At 44.2% G+C, this 18,691-nt stretch overlaps 1 protein-coding gene across 2 annotated transcripts in view; it reads left to right on the forward strand.

The window, feature by feature from the left end:
• The first annotated feature begins 8,999 nt into the window (after window positions 1–8,999).
• The window catches only part of LOC144505230 (slit homolog 3 protein-like), a 678,283-nt gene continuing 668,591 nt past the window's right edge, over window positions 9,000–18,691 (forward strand). For both annotated transcript variants that reach the window (XM_078231240.1, XM_078231241.1), the window contains exon 1: window positions 9,000–10,005. In XM_078231240.1, coding sequence (XP_078087366.1) covers window positions 9,833–10,005 — 173 coding nt within the window. In that variant the 5' untranslated portion in view covers window positions 9,000–9,832. The remainder of the gene's footprint in view (window positions 10,006–18,691) is intronic.

Consider the following 18,691-nt stretch of genomic DNA (forward strand, 5'->3'; position numbering starts at 1 on the left):
GCATTGCTTCTTACTTTTTGCCATCAATGTCCACGTTGTTTAAAGACCTCATCAAAGTTGCAATTCTTTTTCTGAAAAAATACAGTGAGTTAGTTAGTGAGAGAACGAAAGACAGGATTGAGAATCATCGTCAAGCCTAATCCTATTCTCCTCTGACTTCCATGTGGTCACATACTCCCCACTTGCCTGGATGAGTTCAGTTCCAATAACACTCAAGCAGCTTGACACCATTGGACAAAGCAGTGCACTTGATTGACACAACCTTAAACATTTACTTCCTCCGTCACCAGCCCTTGGTGACAACAGTGTGTACCTATTTATGTGAAGCATTGCAGCAACTCAGCCATGCTCCTTCAACAGCACACTCCAAACCTATAAATTCTACCACCTCGAAGGACAAGGACGTGGGAACACCATCGTGACAAGGTCCTCCAGGTCACACACCATTCTGACTTGCAAATGTATAGCTGTTCCTTCACTGTCACGGCCAAATTCCTGGAACTCACAGCATGGATTGCAACGGTTCAAGAAGGCAGCTCTCCACCACCTTCTCGAGGGCAATTAGGGATGGGCAATGAATGCTGGCTTTGCAAGCAATGTCTACATCCCATGAACGCATGAAACCATTATCAGGGAAGGTTGGCCAGTATTTCTGCTGTCTAGCCCAGGAAGCAGTGAGATTAATGGTAGTGGGCCCGCCACTAACCAAGCTGAAATGAGATAACTCACCCAGATTTATATGTCTCAGCCTCAGACAGCGCAGACACAACTCTCTCAGTCAGGCACAGGGCCCAACAATGTAAGAAATTCCTCCTGCAACACAAAGTCTCAATCTGAATGGAAATAAAGATGTAAGATGCTGCAGCTTGGATGAAGTGATAGTTCCAGCAGGGGGCAGTGCAACTGTGGAAAAGCTTAAAATAACATTAAAAACAGTAAGATTCCAAGCAGAAGGAAATAAAACATTCCTTGATTTCTCTCCCACCTTGCAGACCTTCCCTTCATTGAAATTCAGTCAGATTTCTTGTCTGATAGTTGCAGAGGTACTTTTATTTCTTTAATCCATGCCAAATTAAATAGGATTTCATGGCAAGAATCCACAGTTCATCTTTTAATTCTTATAATAATAGGAAACCTTCACACTGCACAGAATTGGACTAAGGAACAGATTAATGCACGATAGAGCTTCATTAAATTAATAAACTGACAACAGGCAGATTTTTAAATTCATTGGTAAATCCACAAATCTTTTTAGTTTCTCCTCCCCACCCGCATAATTTCTATCTTCTTTTCCCACTTTTCTGATAATATCAACATCCTCCCCTTTCCTCTTCTGATACCTTGATGCATTGTTAATTCCAGGGACCACACCTCAGGGGCCACTGCACTGATATCAAGAGTGGGAATCAGATGGTTTTCCCTTTCCCTCAATCCCAGGGACACTTAAACCATCACATACCCTGCCTGGGCCCTTCTAGTCAGTAAAACCTAGTTCCACACCAGTCAAGTCTCCTTTTATTTCTAAAGTGGGTGAACTTTTCCATGTATGAGCATTTCCTGTACTGCTTCTTATCGTGTGGGAACTCTCATCAATAGTTCCTCACACAGTGGTCCGCACAGTCTGTCATGCAGTTTGGAAACATGTGAGAAGAAAAAGTTCAGTGGAAAACCTGCACATTTCTCAAAGGGAGTATTCAAAGGGAAAGGATATCCCATTTATCTGGATTCTTTCTCTGTTGCATGTATTATAACTGTGTAAGCCAATATTTTGTCAGTTTGAAAAAGTGTAAACTACAATAGAAATAAAGACAGCCCACACAACGTGGCTGATTCCCCCGAGCTTCTATACTTTAGCACAATCATAAACATTGCATAAGGTTTCTTATGTTTGGTATCCTAAGCAAAGTCAGCAATGGTATTGTCCCAGTTCTATTACTGGACTAATAATCAAAAGACTTAGAGTAATATTGCAGAAAATTAGTTCCAAGTCCCATTACGGCACAATGAGAATTTCAAATCCAATTTTAAAAGTTCTGATATTAAAAAGCTAGCGTCATTGAAAATGACTGTGAGGCTGTGGATTTTTGTCCTTGTGGGAAGGAATCCTGCCCTTTGTACTCTGTCTGCTCTATAGGTAATCCAGCCCCATGCCAACGTGATTGACTCATAACTGCCCTGTGGCCTAGCAAACCACCCAGTTCGACCAAAACCTCTACAGTGGTTGAAGAAGACTCATCACCCCCAACTCCATGAAAAAGAATAGGAACGGCCAACAAATGCTGGCCTTGCCAGTAATGGTCAAAACAATGAATTAAAAAGAATAAGCGCGTCAAAGGTTTACAGTTTAGCAGGGAATAATGGGGGTCTGGGGCAGCACAGTGGTGCAGTGGTTAGCACTGCTGTCTCACAGCGCCAGGGACCTGGGTTCAATTCCCAGCTTGGGTCACTGTCTGTGCGGAGTCTGCACATTCTCCCCGTGTCTGTGTGGGTTTCCTCCAGGTGCTCCGGTTCCCTCCCACAGTCCGAAAGACGTCCTAGTTAGGTGTATTGGCCATGCTAAATTCTTCCTCAGTGTACACGAACAGTCAATAGAGTGTGGTGACCAGGGGATTTTCACAGTAATTTCATTGCAGTGCTAATGTAAGCCTACTTGTGACACTAATAAATAAACTTCAATCTTGTTTATGATGTCACTAATGGAAACTGCTCCAGAACAACTTCCTTATTTTCAGTATTACTTTGTCAAATTCTGTCTCACGGATACATTTGAAGAGACCGTGGTTTCATAATTATCGGCAAAGCAGAACAACAGCATTAGCTGGACAACCTTTCATCTGTGATGGCATTACACAAGTGGTATTTTCTCAAAATGTGCCATGAATTATGTCATATCATGTTTGATAAAAATAAGCCAGCCAGCTTATCATTCAAGATTGTATCCCTCTAAGTTCAGACGACCAGGATTTTGCATACAGGATAAAACCCTACGTCAACCTTTAAAGAAGATTCTGCTCATTATTAAATTGGCTACTTGCACACCAATGGAAATCAGTGGAGAACGATTGTTCACAATGTGAACTAAGATGGATGAAAGACAAGACCGAGCTTTGCCCCTTGTCTATAAATATCATTAAATCCAATTCATGGAGTTAGTGGATATCTTAAATTCTCAAATCATATCTTCCCATGGAGGTGAGAGCCAAATTCTCCACTCCAGAACAAGGAGTGAATCAAGATCTATGCCTCTGAAACGGGGCTATTTAACAGAATAAAATTGGCAGAGGAATAGGAGGGAAGCTCAGGTCTTAGGCTCAACCAGAGTGTATGGCATGTGAGGCCATGAGAGAGAAAATGAATGTCTCCCTTTACCGCAATATTTCCAGCATTCCACTGGCAAATTTCTGTCTGTATTACAGCACCGCACTGAGAGAGCGCTGTCCTGCTAGAAATGGCATTTTTCAGGTGAATGGTTAAACTGAGGCTTTTGCTTTCCTGTTTAAAAGGAGGTAAACAATCCCCTGTTTCTACTCGAGGCAGAGTTCTCCCAGGAACTGGCCAATAGTTATCCCTGAACAACACCACCAAAATCACATCACATCCCTGATCATTCTCACGTAATATTTAGGGGAGGTGATGGCCTATTAGTATTATTAGACTATCAATCCAGAAATTCAACTAATATTCTGGGGATCCAGGTTCGAATCCCGCCATGGCAGATGAAGAAAATGTAAAAATGTAAAAAAAATGTGGAATTAAGAATCTACTGATGACCATGAAACCATCGTTGATTGTTGGAAAAACCCATTTGATTCACTAATGTCCTATAGGGAAGGAAATCTGCTGTCCTTACCTGGTCTGGTCTACACGTCACTCCAGAACCACAGTAACGTGGTTGACTCTCAACTGTCCTCGGGCAATTAGGGATGGGCAATAAATGCTGACCAGCCAGTGATGCCCAAGTGCCATGAATGAATTTTTAAAAATTGGAACTTGCTGTGCGCAAATTTGCTGCTGCATTTGCCTTCATTACAAGTGATATACTTCAAAAGTATTTAATTGGTTCTGAAACACTTTAGGGCATCCAAATGTTGCGAAATGCACTAACTAAATGCACGTTTTTCGTCTCAAATGAAATTTCTAATTTTAGGTATGAAATTCTTTCTATTTATAATACATAAATTAGAGATATTGAGAATGAAAGCACAGGGATTAGAGAAAATGCATGAGAGGTGGATAGAGTGGGTGAGAATGCACACGGCTGTATGAATGAAACAGAATGACAGGGAACGACGGCGATTATGGGGTTTGAATATCCTCAGGAATTCTGCCCACCACCCACCGTAGTTTTGACAAGAGATTCACAGAAACCCTGGAGCGATGTTTGTAAACATAGAAATTCGATCCCAAGATGTGGGAGAGCAGGAGTGGTTATATGAGCAATGTGCCCTCTGTATGTGCTGTTCAAGGGGGATTATGAGTGATGGTGATTGTCATAGAATCATAGAATGGTTTTCCCCATAGCCCTGCAGGTTTTTCCCTCTTCAGCTAATTATCCGTGTCGGTTTTGAAAGTCACAGTTGAATCAGCCTACACCAAACTCTCTGGAAATGCATTCCAAATCCTAACCATTCACTGTGCAAAAAAAGGTTTCTCCGCATGTTGCCACTGTCTCTTTGGCCAATCACTTTAAATTGATGACCTCTGACTCTTGACCCTTCTGCCAAAGTTTCTCTCTATCCACTCTGTCCAGACCCTGTCATGGTTTTGAACACCTTAAACAAATCTTCATTCAACCTTCCCTTCTCCAAGGAGAACAGCCCTGGCTTCTCCACTTGGTTGGACTTTAACCTGGTGTTGTGAGACTCCTTACTGAGTTCACCCCAGTCCAACGCCGGCATCTCCACATCATTCTCCACTTGATCCAGGCACCTCAAGTCTGTCATCCCTGGAAATATTCCCTTAAATCTTATCTGCTTCCTTCCTAAAGTGTGGGGCCCAGAATAGGACACATTACTCCAACTGAGGCCAAAACAGTTTTCAGAAAAGTTCCTCACAATTTCCTTGCTTTTGTACTCGATGCCTCTTTTTATGAAAAAACAAAGGATCCCATAGGCCTTTATAAACCAGTTTTATTTGTGATATTTGTGGGAGAGAACTGTGTGTATTTTTGAAATGGTGTGTGTGGGAGAGACAGAATGACAGACAATGAGGGAGAATATGTAAATGTTTAACTGTCATGATCTGGAGTATTTGAAATCCCTTCCCCCCCCGATCTAAACTGTAAAAGGAAATTGGCTGCAGCTGTCATATATAGCTAAATCTCTCTGCTTAATTTACAGGGTGCCGCCCTTGTTTAAGAACTTTCAATTGAGTTTTGTGTTGATATCCCCCAAAGAATTATTCATTATGAATACTTTGCTGAGTTTCAAAAGCTACAATTATCTCAGCAGGGAGCTCTGAGTTCACAGTTTGATAGATTAAACTACTATTAAAGGATTATTAGAGATGAACCACTTGACCAGATTAAAATCATAAAGGAGAGGCTTTGTTTACTATCACATCTGTATAGTGAGAGCTGTATTAGATTTTTTGAAGGTTTTTTATCATCTCCACATGGCTCTTGTGGTCAGCCCATGGGGAAGACTAGGTGAGTTGGCATTAGGTTTACATGGATGGTATTAGAAGCCATGTGAGGTGGGTGTGGGGAGGGAGGGGGGTGGGTGGGAGTTGTGAGGGGTCGTGATTGCTAAAGGGCCTAAAATCCCTTAAAACAACTGGGACTGGGTCTCAGTGAACTGAAGTGGGCCTTCTAACCATGCTGCCACAGTAGTTTCCCACTACTATGCCCTCTTTGCATCTGCTTCTGGGATTGGTGAGCCTGTACCACACTCCAGGAGTGAAAATCTTACAACATGGGCACATTTTACTGAGGTGAATCCAATGAGTTGGGAAATTTCCTAACCCAGTCCACCCATATTGGTATCCAAGGTTCAAATGGTTCTGTTGAATTTAGGTTTCTCTCCTTTGTGAATCACACCCCATTCCTATTGCCCTATTGGCACAAATTGGATCTCTTGGAAAAGATGGCGGGACTTCTGCACCCAGGTACCACGTGCCATTTTTAAGGATCTGTGGAGTTTTCACTGTGGAGTCTTCACTGTGGAGTCTTCGGCATGGTGGCACAGTGGTTAGCACTGCTGCCTCATAAGAACATAAGAACATAAGAAATAGGAGCAGGAGTAGGCCATCTAGCCCCTCGAGCCTGCCCCGCCATTCAATAAGATCATGGCTGATCTGAAGTGGGTCAGTTCCACTTACCCGCCTGATCCCTATAACCCCTAATTCCCTAACCGATCAGGAATCCATCTATCCGTGATTTAAACATATTCAACGAGGTAGCCTCCACCACTTCAGTGGGCAGAGAATTCCAGAGATTCACCACCCTCTGAGAGAAGAAGTTCCTCCTCAACTCTGTCCTAAACCGACCCCCTTTATTTTGAGGCTGTGCCCTCTAGTTCTAGTTTCCTTTCTAAGTGGAAAGAATCTCTCCACCTCTACCCTATCCAGCCCCTTCATTATCTTATAGGTCTCTATAAGATCCCCCCTCAGCCTTCTAAATTCCAATGAATACAAACCCAATCTGCTCAGTCTCTCCTCATAATCAACACCCTCACAGCGCCAGGGACCCGGGTTCGATTTCCGGCTTGGATCACTGTCTGTATGGAGTCTGCACATTCTCCCTGTGTCTGCGTGAATTTCATTCGGGTGCTCCAGTTTCCTCCCATAATCCAAAGATGTGCAGGTTAGGTTGATCGGCCATGCTAAATTGACCCTAGTCTCAGGGGAATTAGCAGGGTAAATATGTGGGGTTACGGGAATAGGGCCTGGGTGGGATTGTGGTCGGTGCAGACTCGATGGGCCAAATGGCCTCCTTCTGCACTGTAGTGATTCTATTCTATTCTAACTCCATGAAAATTCAGTCTTATGTGTGTATAGAGCCAGCATTTTTAGGCTGGCAGAGTTTCTTTCCCTGCCACCTGAGGAATCAGTAGTGAACACATTGCCACAGATACTGCCTGCCGTGCAGCCACTTAACTCTCCAAGGATCACTAATGGGCTGGAGATGGGACTTCTAAGTTTAGTTTAAGTTTATTTATCCGTGTCACAAGTAGGCTTACATTGCACTGCAATGAAGTTACTGTGAAAATTCCCTAGTCGCCACATTCTGGTGCCTGTTCGGGTATACTGAGGGAGAATTTAGCATGGCCAATGGACATAACCAGCACGTCTTTCGGACTGGGAGGAATCCAAAGAACACAGAGGAAACGCACGCAGACACGGGGAGAACGTGCAAACTCCACACAGACAGTGACCCAAGCTGGGAATCGAACCCAGGTCCCTGGCGCTGTGAGGCAGCAGTGCTAACCACTGTGCCACCATTCTGCTCCTCACATGGGAGAAAGTCCAGCCTCAGAGAGCTACTGGTCAATCTGAATCCAGCGCCAAAAATCTCCATTCTCGTTCAAGGCTGGGATTCTCTGGTGCCGCTGAAAGTGAATGGATTTTTGGCTGGAACGCCAGATTCTCTGTTCTCATTTGCAATGGACGAGATTGGAGAATCCACCCTAAACTCCCGAGAATCCAGGGCCAGGTAAATTTTGGAAGTATCCGCGAAGAGTGGGCACATTAGGTGAGGCCTGGGCGGCTGGGCAGAAAGGGCTAGGTGTGTTAATAGAGAGCCTGGGAGGGTGGGGTGGTGGGGGTGGGGGGGGGGGGGGGGGGGAGGGGGGAGGTGTGGGAGGTGTGGGAGGTGTCTGCAGTGGCCAGATATTTTGTGAGGGGCTGAGGGGGATGATATTAAAAGAAGGCTTTTGATAGAGACACCCCCTCGTTCCTGCCTGAAGTCTGAGCAGGGTCACCTCTCAGATTCCCTCCCTGCCCAAGAACTCCTCTCACCAGCCTGAAAATTGAGACAGGGTGGGAAACGACCCTTAAGTAGTCATTAATTGGTCACTTACAGGCCTCAAATGGGGCAAGGGACCAGGGGTGGGGCTACCTAAAGGCCTCACCCATCCCATTGTAAAATTGTGGAGAGGTCGGGGTGGGCATCAGTCTAGTGGGAAGGCCAGTCGAAGAATTTCACAGCCATCCCTGCCCACAAACTCGCCAGCGGAGAACATAAAATTCTGCCCAAAGTGTGTGATAAGCATGTGTGTGAGTGAGAGAGAGAGTTCATATGTGAGAGAGGTTGGATAAACTCTTAGCTATGAGGAGAGGTTGGATAAACTCGGTTTGTTCTCACTGGAACGACGGAGGCTGAGAGGTGACCTGACAGAGGTTTGCAAGATTATGAGTGGCATGGACAGAGTGGATAGTCAGATGCTCTTCCCTAGGGTAGAAAAGTAAAGTACGAGGGCACATAGACTTAAGGTGCGTGGGGAAAAGTTTAGAGGAGATGTGCGAGGCAAGTATTTTACACAGAGGGTGGTGAATGTCTGGAACGTGCTGCCTGGAGAGGTGGTGGGAGCAAGTATGATAGTGGTATTTAAGAGGCATCTAGACGAATACATGAATAGGATGGGAATGGAAGGATTTGGACTCCGCAAGTGTGTACTGTTTTAGTTTAGGCAGGCATCATGATCGGCGCAGGCTTGGAGGGCCGAAGGGCCTGTTCCTCTGCTGTCCTGTTCTTTGTGTGTGTGAGGAAAGTCAGGCAAGTGCAAGAGAGGGAGAGCGTGCAAGTGTGTACAAAATCGAGAGGGGGTGTACTAAAGTGTGTGAGTTAAGAGAATGTGCCTGTAAGTCTGCATGCGTGTGCAAGAGAGAGAACTCTCTCACTCTAACATGTTCGGTGACATCAGCAAGGAGGGAACCAGTAGAAACTTCAGCTGGGAACTTAGGGCGAGGATAAGAGAACTTTTATCGCAACTAAAAATACACACACACGCTAGAGTGCAGAGCTGGGATATGAAAGGAGCAACTCCAGGATTTTACAACAGTCACATCCACAGCAACACAAGGAATGAGAAAAATTTGCAAGAGACTTTAGCATAGGCAAGAGAAAACAAAACAAAGACCCAATCAGAGGCCGGCCAACCCCTAAAGTGTGTGGATGAAGAGTTTGTGCAGCACTCTGTCCGAGTTAGAGGAATTGATCACCTAGGACTCGGTGACAGGAGTTTGCGTTTGTGCTGAGAGATTTGATGGATGTTTAACCCATCTAGACAGACTTCACTGGCTGTGCCTGGAGCTTTTAGTTGTTTTTTTTCTCTCTCTCTTTCCCTCCTCCCCTTCCCTTTTTCTAATCAAGAGGTTTTTTTAAAGGCTGAGGAGAAAGATCAGGAATACTGTTCAGTCTGCAGCCTGGAATTCCTCCCCCACCTCCAACCCTGCTTTTCTGAAGAAACTAGAAGTGAAAGCTGTTCTGAGCCTCCTTTCTCTCTCTCGCTGAAAGTCAGAAGTTTCAAAGTGAAGGAAAGTTGGAGGGAAAGGTTGAGGATTGAAAGCTGGAATCTGTCGTGACATTAGTGTGCAGGATAAGTCGGAGATTCAGGACACAGGCTAACAGGGGGCTGGTGATTCTGCTATGTAATAGTGTCTGCTGCAAATTAGATGCTTGAGGAGTAAGATCTGTCTCACCGGGGGTCAGCATTGCTGAGGGCTGTGCCGACTGCCTGAGCTCGTGGAAAACTTTTTAAGCTGATTAGTGAAAAGGAAGCTGAACTCTGTCGGAGCTGTTCCTGCCCCCCAGTCTTTGAACTCTCGTGCTTTCTCTCTCTCTCTCTCCTTTCTCTCCCTCTTTCAATTGTTTCTTCTTTCTGCATCCCCCTGAATGGCGAGATTTAAAGACAGCTTCGCAGGATTTGTCCTGCTTACACTGGTGTTTTGTGGAGTTTGCACCCATGCATGTCCCAGTCGCTGTGTCTGCTCTGGATCCAATGTGGATTGCCATCATTTGGGATTAAAGGCTGTTCCGAAGGGAATACCCAGGAACACCGAGAGACTGTAAGTAAAGCAGAATTATATTTCATTTATGTTCATGTAGTTAAACCTCCCCAACATGAAACTTGTACATCAACAAATATGTTTTAAAAAATTGATGTTTATTATTGTCTTGTTTATAAATGGATGATGATAAATGATTTTAAAAAAACAGAGTATTAAACTTGTAGTATCGTTTGCCTTCCTGGGTGGATAACAAGGTGAATTAATTAATTCCAACTCCAGCCAGCCAAGTGTGTGCCATCAGCAATGTGTCTGCTCAGTGGTGTTAGACAGAGTGACGAGACAGCAACCCCACTGTCACCATGTCAATGAAACAAGTTCCTAAAGAGTGTCTCTTGGAGGACGGGGCAGGGTAAGGCTCAGGACTCAGTACACAAGCAGATGGTAAAGTGGCATCATGTGCCAGTAGTGCTGTGATGGGTAACGCCATCCATTTGACAAGTAGATCATGCTGTTGTGCAATGCCCTTTTCACTGAGGTTCTATGTTTTCACTTTTGCTAACAATATCTGGGGATGAATTTAAGGCATTAATATTATCAAAGAAGGTTTGAGCGGCATCATAAAGTTCAAGAATGAAGTCTGAAAGGTTTATTACAGGCACTGGATACCCAAGCTGCTTGAAGTCACAGCCATATAACATTACATTTTAATACTATCCACATACTGCGGTTAATTCTGGTGATGTTTTGAATCCCACTGCTGTGCAACATTGAGCAAATGTACTCTGTACAGTAAATGTCTCTTGACATCCGTAAAGAAGAATTAATGGTGTAACCAGAGCAAGTTCATTGAGTGATATCCATAACTAATGATGTGGGGAGGGTTGGCAGCGGGAACATCTACTATGTATCATTTGCTTTGGGACTTGCCGTGACTGCTAATGTCATGGTCCAACCAGGGTCTGGCACCATCTTTGCACAGGGTATTTTATAGTCTGGAACTTCTGGGTTTGTATAGCAAGGATTCACTGAAAGAATGTATTGAGCAGCGGCAATGAGGTATCTGTGGCCTCCATGGGTGGCACGACGGTACATTGATTAGCATTGCTGTCTCACAGCGCTAGGGACCCAGGTTCAATTCCAGCCTTGGACAACTGTCCGTGTGGAGTTTGCGCGTTCTCCCCGTGTCTGCATGCGTTTCCTCTGGGTGCTCCAGTTTCCTCCTGCAGTCCAAAGATGTGCGGGTTAGGTTGATTGGCCATGTTAAATTGCCCTTTGGTGTCCTAAAATATGTAAGTTAATGGGGTAATGGGGATTGGGCCTGAGTAAGGTACTCTGTTGGAGGATTGGGTGTAGGCTCGATGGGCCGAATGGCCTCCTTCTGCACTGTAGGGATTCTATAATTCCATGACTCTATTCTATGAGTGAAGAAAAACAGTTTACTATTGTGACGGAGATGCTTTCTGTGCCACTGTGCTGAATGCGCTGGGCAATCCTGCGAGTGCCAATCGTGCTAATAGTCCTTCAACACCTTGGATAAGCGGCTATTGTTTATGGATAAACCTGGACAGTCAGCATTCTGGGGCTATCTGGTCTTAAGTATGTTAACAGCTAAACCCAATTCTGCCCAAACCAAACATTGACATACATTGACCTTCCAGCAGGGGTCAGTGAATCGTGATCATCAGCAGCCACAACTGTCGTGAGCTAACAGCTAACTGAACCCAAACCAGGGGCTGAACATCCGATGTCCTTGTCTGAATGTTCCAGTTACACAACATGCTGGCAAAGTCCTAACATTAACAGATCACGACCACGCTAGCATGCTTTATTAGTTTTAAAATCATCCCAATATTTACATATCAGGCCATGTAAAATCACTTTACTCCTTTTACTTCACATTGCAGTGAATTATTTGCACGTGGTACGTGATTATTTTGCATTGCTGTGACCTATTAGCTTGTGCTTAGGTTACTTCACAAGATAAATAAAGTGCTTTGAAGTGCGCTGTTGTGATGTATGAAACACGGCAGCCAATTTGTGCTCAGCAAGGTTCCACAAACAAGAATGAGATAATGAGCAGATAATCTGCTGTTGGTTCAGGGCTGTACATTGGCCAGGACTCGGGGGAAAACTACCCTGCTCCTTTTAGAAGTAGTGCTGTGTGATCTTTTACATCTGCCTGAGGACACGGTGGCACAGTGGTTGGCACTGCTGTCTCACAGGGCCAGGAACCCGGGTTCAATTCCAGCCTCGGGTGCCTGTCTGTGTGGAGTTTATACGTTCTCCTGCTGTCTGTGTGGGATTCCTCCCGGTGCTCCAGTTTCCTCCCACACTTCAAAGATGTGTGGGTTAGGTTGATTGGCTGTGATAAATTGCCCCTTAGTGTCAGGGTGATTAGCAGGGTAAATGTGTGCTATAACAGGGGTAGGGCCTGCGTGGGATTATTGTCAGTGTAGACTCAATGAGCCAAATGGCCTTCTTCTGCACTGTAGGAATCCTATGATTCTGAGACTTCCAAATGTATATCACTCCCTCAGCTCAAGTGCCAGCCTGGACTACATGCTCAAAACTCTTCTGCCTCAGAGGCGGGGGAGTGCTTCCATTGAGCCAACCTGACATGTCAGGAAGTGAGCCATCAAGACATACCTCCACCTCTGTTTTGCCAATCTTGACGTAACCCCATGAGTCTCCCTGCTTGAGCGACGCAAAGGCTGATTTCCCTCACTTGAGCTGCTAACAAGCTTCAAGGGCAGAAGAACACCAGGGTTCTGTGCTAATTCTGATTTCAACATTAAAATATTGTGACTGATTAATGCAGTGTTACACCAATTAAATCCCATTTTGCATTTGAAGATGATGGGTTGCTAATGACAGCACAAACAAAGGAGCTGAAACTCTAGCCTCCTATATGTGGGATTGTGTGGCATTTGAACAGGAGTCAAGGAATTCCAATTGGCACACTTCACATAGCTTAATACACTTGTACTACATTCTTGTGTGTGCTATTTTTACGTGAACATTGAACCATCTATTCTCAACAGGTTAATGCCTGCATAGGAATAATACACACAGGAAAGTAGTACAAGTGCATTAAACATCTGTTCATGAGGTTTGCCAATTGGAATTTCAACCCGATGGAATTTAAACGAATGCCCCTATCACGGAACAGAGTACAAGCAGGTGAATCAGCTCTGCATGGAAATCTTCCTTCTGAACTCCTGGGTTACCTTGTGTGATAAAAATGAAACATTTTTGTCTGCGATTGATTATTTTGTTGGCCTCTTCTTCTTTTCAGCTTTCAGCAAACACGGTGTTGTACGAAATTAGTTTCTGCAAAGCTTTGTAAATTATATATTAAGGCCTGGCTGACACTTTACCTTCAGGCTGAGGTACAAGGCAGGTATGATGTGGGAAGTCTTTACTCTGCAAGCTCTGGTTGCTGCTATGTATAATGCACAAATAAGTGAATGAGGCCATTCAATTTCATTCAGACATTAGCATCTTTGATATTGTGAATCATTGAACCACCTAATGGATCTATATGATGTGCAGAATTTAATTGCCTTTGTTCTGATGTATCGTCAAAAGGGTTTTGAATGGTAGGGCTGAAACTGAACATTTCATGGTTAGCATGCTTTATTTAAATGCTTGGATAGCTTTATATCCATTACAGGGTACAGAACTACCCAAAGGCTTCATAGCAGTGTTACTGTATGTAAGAAGTAAGCAACATACTGTAGTTTCAAGGATCGATTATTATACGTTGACCAAAATGCCTTAATTGTTTTGCCGTTTTGGGCAGGTTATTTCAATTTTTGTAACTATTGGGAGCATATTGCTGGATTTTACACTTCCCCTCAGGCAGTTTTGAAAGCAGGGATGGGGCAATGGTGGGGTGGGCACATAAAATCCCAGAGGTGGCCTTCCTGCCACCTACGCACCTACCCTTTTCCCCACCATAATTTTACCAGTGGAAGGGGGTTGTGTCGGGCAGCCTAACCACCACTGGACCAATTAAGACCCTTAAGTGGACACTTCATTCCCATTTCAGAGGCTCATCTAGCCACAGCTGGGATTTACCAGCTGGCAGGAGAGACCGACGCCAGCTGTTTGCCCAAGCTTTTGTGGTCCTATTATCTTCATATGGGTCTTGTCAAATTTTACTTAAGAATGCTCTTGATAAAATGCCTCAGAACATTTTATTGTGTTAAAGGTGTTAGATAATACAAGTTGTTGTTGTTTAGCATTGCATCATGTTTATCTCCTATTGATTTTGTGAAGTATGTTGGGACATTTTTCCACTTTAAAGATAAATATGCTGTTGAATAAGTCACACAACCCATTTTCTACCATTTGTGCCCTTGGCACATGGGTCACTGGAAGGCTGGCAAATTCCTGATGCCCAAAGTTGCTTTCAGTCAATCGTTTGAAATGCTTTTACCATTGAAGAGGTGGCAACTATCCATGCTCTCAGTTGGCTTAATGCCCATGAGCCAGGATTTGGTTAGGATTCCCAGATTTCCAGCAGTCTCCCACAATTGGACACGCTTACTGTCACGGCAATGCCTCTTACCCCACCTCTCACTCTGTGATGGCACCAGCTGCCATTCAGAAAGCCTTGGAGACACGGTGTCAATGCCCACTGCCTCAGAGAGTTGGGCCTACCTTGTACACCACAGACAGTCGGACATCACTGAGGGAGGAGGGGCAGAAACTAGACGTTTGGGGGTAGGAGGAAGTGGGGAATCAGAGTTGGCAACAGTAGCTCTGTTATAACTGATGTTCTTCAATCTTCTAAAAGTTAAGGAGATTGCATGGCAGCCTGTGCGACATTGTAATAAGATGGCCCATGTTTGACCACTGGATCTTCCTCTATTCACCTAATTGTTAGGTGTGTGAAGGGAAACTCCCAGTCATAGGAGACATAAGGACCGCTTATGAGGTGGCTTGATAACACTGAACCAAAAGAACTATTTAATATAATTACCCAACACTTAACATTTGTTTATTATTGATTTTTACAGATGCCATCAAAACGCCAGCTGTCCTTTTTAAACCAAACTGATATTTTGAGAGATGGGCGTTGTTTTCATTTTTTTGCAGCTCTAAAATTAATACGATTATAAAGGCAGTGAACAGTTTCACTTAATAATTAACTGATTGTCTACAGAGTAGCTTTTGCATCGTCTGCGATCTAGGCCATAGTTAGCTACGGTGGCACAGTGGTTAGCACTGCCGCCTCACAGCACCAGAGATCCAGGTTCGATTCCCAGCTTGGGTCACTGTGTGGATTCTGCACATTCTCCCTGTGCCTGTGTGGGTTTCCTCCGGGTGCTTCGGTTTCCTCCCACAGCCCCCCGAAATACATGCTGGTTAGGTGCATTGGCCATGCTAAATTCTCCCTCAGTGTACCCGAACAGACGCTGGAGTGTGGCGACTAGGGGATTTTCACAGTAACTTCATTGCAGTGCGAATGAAAGCCTACTTGTGACACTAATAAATAAACTTTTTTAACTTTTAACTAAGAGGCACCCATTTAAAGACACTCCTCAAATAGTCTGTGTGGTCTAAAGAGATCTGAGATTAATCAAAGTTTATCTGCTGTTTGGTGAGGGCCATTTGCCATTCACTAAGTGCTTGGACATTTCTGGCTGCAGATCAGCATGCCTTTTCTTTAATACTTTGGGCAATTAAAGTGTGATGTCTGGAATCTTTGGACGCTCTCCTGTATTGTTACTCATGGTTAGTACGGACTTTGCAACCCGTGAGCATTATTCAATCTACCATTCAGACCTGTCCCTTTACAGTAGACACTCCCTATGGAAATCTAAAGAACTGTAGCTGCCAAAAAGAAAAATTCCTGAGGTCAATTTGAGGTCAGAAAATTGTGAAGTTTCAGGCTCCAAGTCAGACAGGCAAGAAAGATATGACTAACTTTCTTTCTGTACTGCAATTACAGGGGTAGGTGGTGACATAGTAGTATTGTCACAGGACTAGTTATCCAGGGTAATGTTCTGGGGACCTGGGTTCAAATCCCACCATGGCAGATGGTGGAATTTGAATTCAATAAAAATCTGGAATTAAAAGTGTACTGATGACCACTGTCCATTGTCGTAAAGACCCTTTAGTGAAGAAAATCTGCCATCCTTGCCTGGTCTGGCCTACATGTGACTCCAGACCCACAGCAATGTCCTTAAAGGGCTTCTGAAATGGCCTAGCACTCGGTTTCGAGGGCAATTAGGGATGGGCAACAAATGCTGGCCCAGTCGGCAATGCCCACATCCCCTGAATGAATAAAACAAATCAAGTGTGACATCTGCTGTAAGGCAGTTTAAAGTTTTTTTTAAAGTTTAAAGTTTATTTATTAGTGTCACAAGTAGGCTTACATTAAACACTGCAATGAAGCTACTGTGAAAATCCCCTAGTTGCCACACTCCAGCGTTTGTTTAGGTACACTGAGGGAAAATTTATGCACTGAACCAGCACATCTTTCGGACTGTGGGAGGAAACTGGAGCATCCAGAGGAAACCCATGCAGACATGGGGAGAACATGCAAACTCTACTAACCTGATAGATCCTCCAAATAGATTTTTGCATTTATAGATGAGTAGATACATGGCTTATTTAAAACAGGAATAGCTTTCTCTTGTACTGCATTTTGAGTTTCACATTCTGGGTAGGTTTATTTTCCATAAAGCAACAGGAGCTTGTCTGGTTCTGTTTTACTCTGCCCCATCTCTTCATAACTTTTAACGCCTCTATCATATCACCCCCTCTGTTTGAATAAAAATAGCCCCATTACCTTTTTCCAGGATTGAAAATGTGGAAGTGAATTTCCCATTGCGCCGCAGGCAGGCAGCCAGTTTAGAGTGTGCATTTCCCAACCAGAAAGTGGTCATTTGCCAAAATCGGGGGGAAAAAAAACATGTTCCATTCCTCAGCAGTATCATCCATCAAGCGCGGAATTAACCAAACAAAAAAAAAAGTCTGGGCTGCAAGGTTGAAATCATTCCAGGGGTGAGACAGGGAGTAGGAGCAGAGAAATGCAGGTGGACTGAGTCCATTGGCAGGATCTGAGGTTTAGACTGGCCGAAAGCCAGAAGCCAGTCCTCAGGCTGCGGTGGAACATTTTCTGACAGGTCCAATCCAATGTTAATTCATGCACCCGGGCCTGAGATCAAGCTTGAGTCCTTCCTGTACTGCACTGGGCATGATCGAGTCATGAGAGGTATGTTTAATGTTGCTCACGAAGAACTACCGAAACAACGCGTTTGCAGAAGATAATGATGAAACAAGACATTTGCAAGAAATGCGTAATTTTGCAAAATTTCAAGGAGAATTAATTCTTCTGGTGATCAAGCCTTTAATAAAGGTTCAAATCTCCCAATTCAAATCTGAGGCAAAGTTGAGAAAATAAAGACAGAAAAATTGAGGAATTAGCAAGGGAATTGAATATTGGTGCTTTAATGACTTATGCAACTGAAATGGTCAGAGACAAATTCACATTCTGTCAATTCCTATTTGGAAATTTCCAATCCAGCAGTGCTATTAAGAGGAGATACTAGGTAAATGCCAGATAGTTGCCCATAGGGAGTATAAATCAGATGTTGAATCTTTTGTGACTGTTCTCAGCCTGACTGGGGTTTGATCGCCAGCCTTTGTTGAGTTAACAACTGGATTCTGTCTGTAAGCTTAGGGGAGGGAATCTGTTTTTGATTGCGATCTACTGATTGCTGTTGAAAATTGGGTAAATGTGGACGTCAGGCGAAGATTGACCTGGACTCGCGTATAATTGCTTGCGTGAGTGAATGGCCTCCCAGCTCTAACAGTTAAAGCTTCTTCACAAAGAATGACCACTTCATAGAATCCCTTCAGTGAAGGAGGAGGCCATTTGGCCCATCGAGCATGCACTGACCACAATCCCACCCAGGCCTTATTCCCGTAACCCCACATATTTACCCTGTTAATCCCTGACACTAGGATCAATTTATCATGGCCAGTCAACCTAACCCGTACATTTTTGGAGTGTGGGAGGAAACTGGAGCACCCGAAGGAAACCCACGCAGACATGGGAAGAATGTGCAAACTCCACACAGACAGTGACCTGAGGCCGGAATTGAACCGGGGTGCCTGGCACTGTGAGACAGCAGTGTTAACCACTGTGCCCACCCCACTTGGGCGAGATACTGAAGGTTCTCTGGCAAACTTAGAGTGGCATCACAGGAGGAAGGGGAGCGGCTGAGTGCCTGCTGCAATGAACAGAAAATACTGGGTTAAAGACAAAATTCAAATAAATTCAGATGTTATTGTTTGAAGCTGGCCCAGTTTCAGGGTTCATACAGTGCCAATGAAGCAAGATTTTTCATCGAGGTTTAATCTGACTGAAAACTCCTGGGTCCGAGCCAGGCTTTATTCGTACCTGTTGAACGTCAATGGCCCAAGGAGCAGCTTTGGTTCCTCTGAGCCAAATGACCAAACATCGTCAATCCAGCTTTTCAGCGAGCCAGATTCCAAAGTCCCTTCTTTCTTCCGAGAGGCTGACTCGCTCTTTTTGGAGCCTGTGTGGTTTAAGCCGTTACAAACTGTGGGCTTGGCCAAGGCCCAAGTCAGAGAAGTATATATTTTAGATGTGTAACTGTATACGTTAGGCACATCACAATTTGAGATTGTTAATGCAGTCGATCCTGCTTTTATAAGCTAACTTGATCTACCACAACATCTGATATAACAAACATTGTTTATG

Source organism: Mustelus asterias, chromosome 16, assembly GCF_964213995.1.
Source record: "Mustelus asterias chromosome 16, sMusAst1.hap1.1, whole genome shotgun sequence".
NCBI lineage: Eukaryota > Metazoa > Chordata > Chondrichthyes > Carcharhiniformes > Triakidae > Mustelus > Mustelus asterias.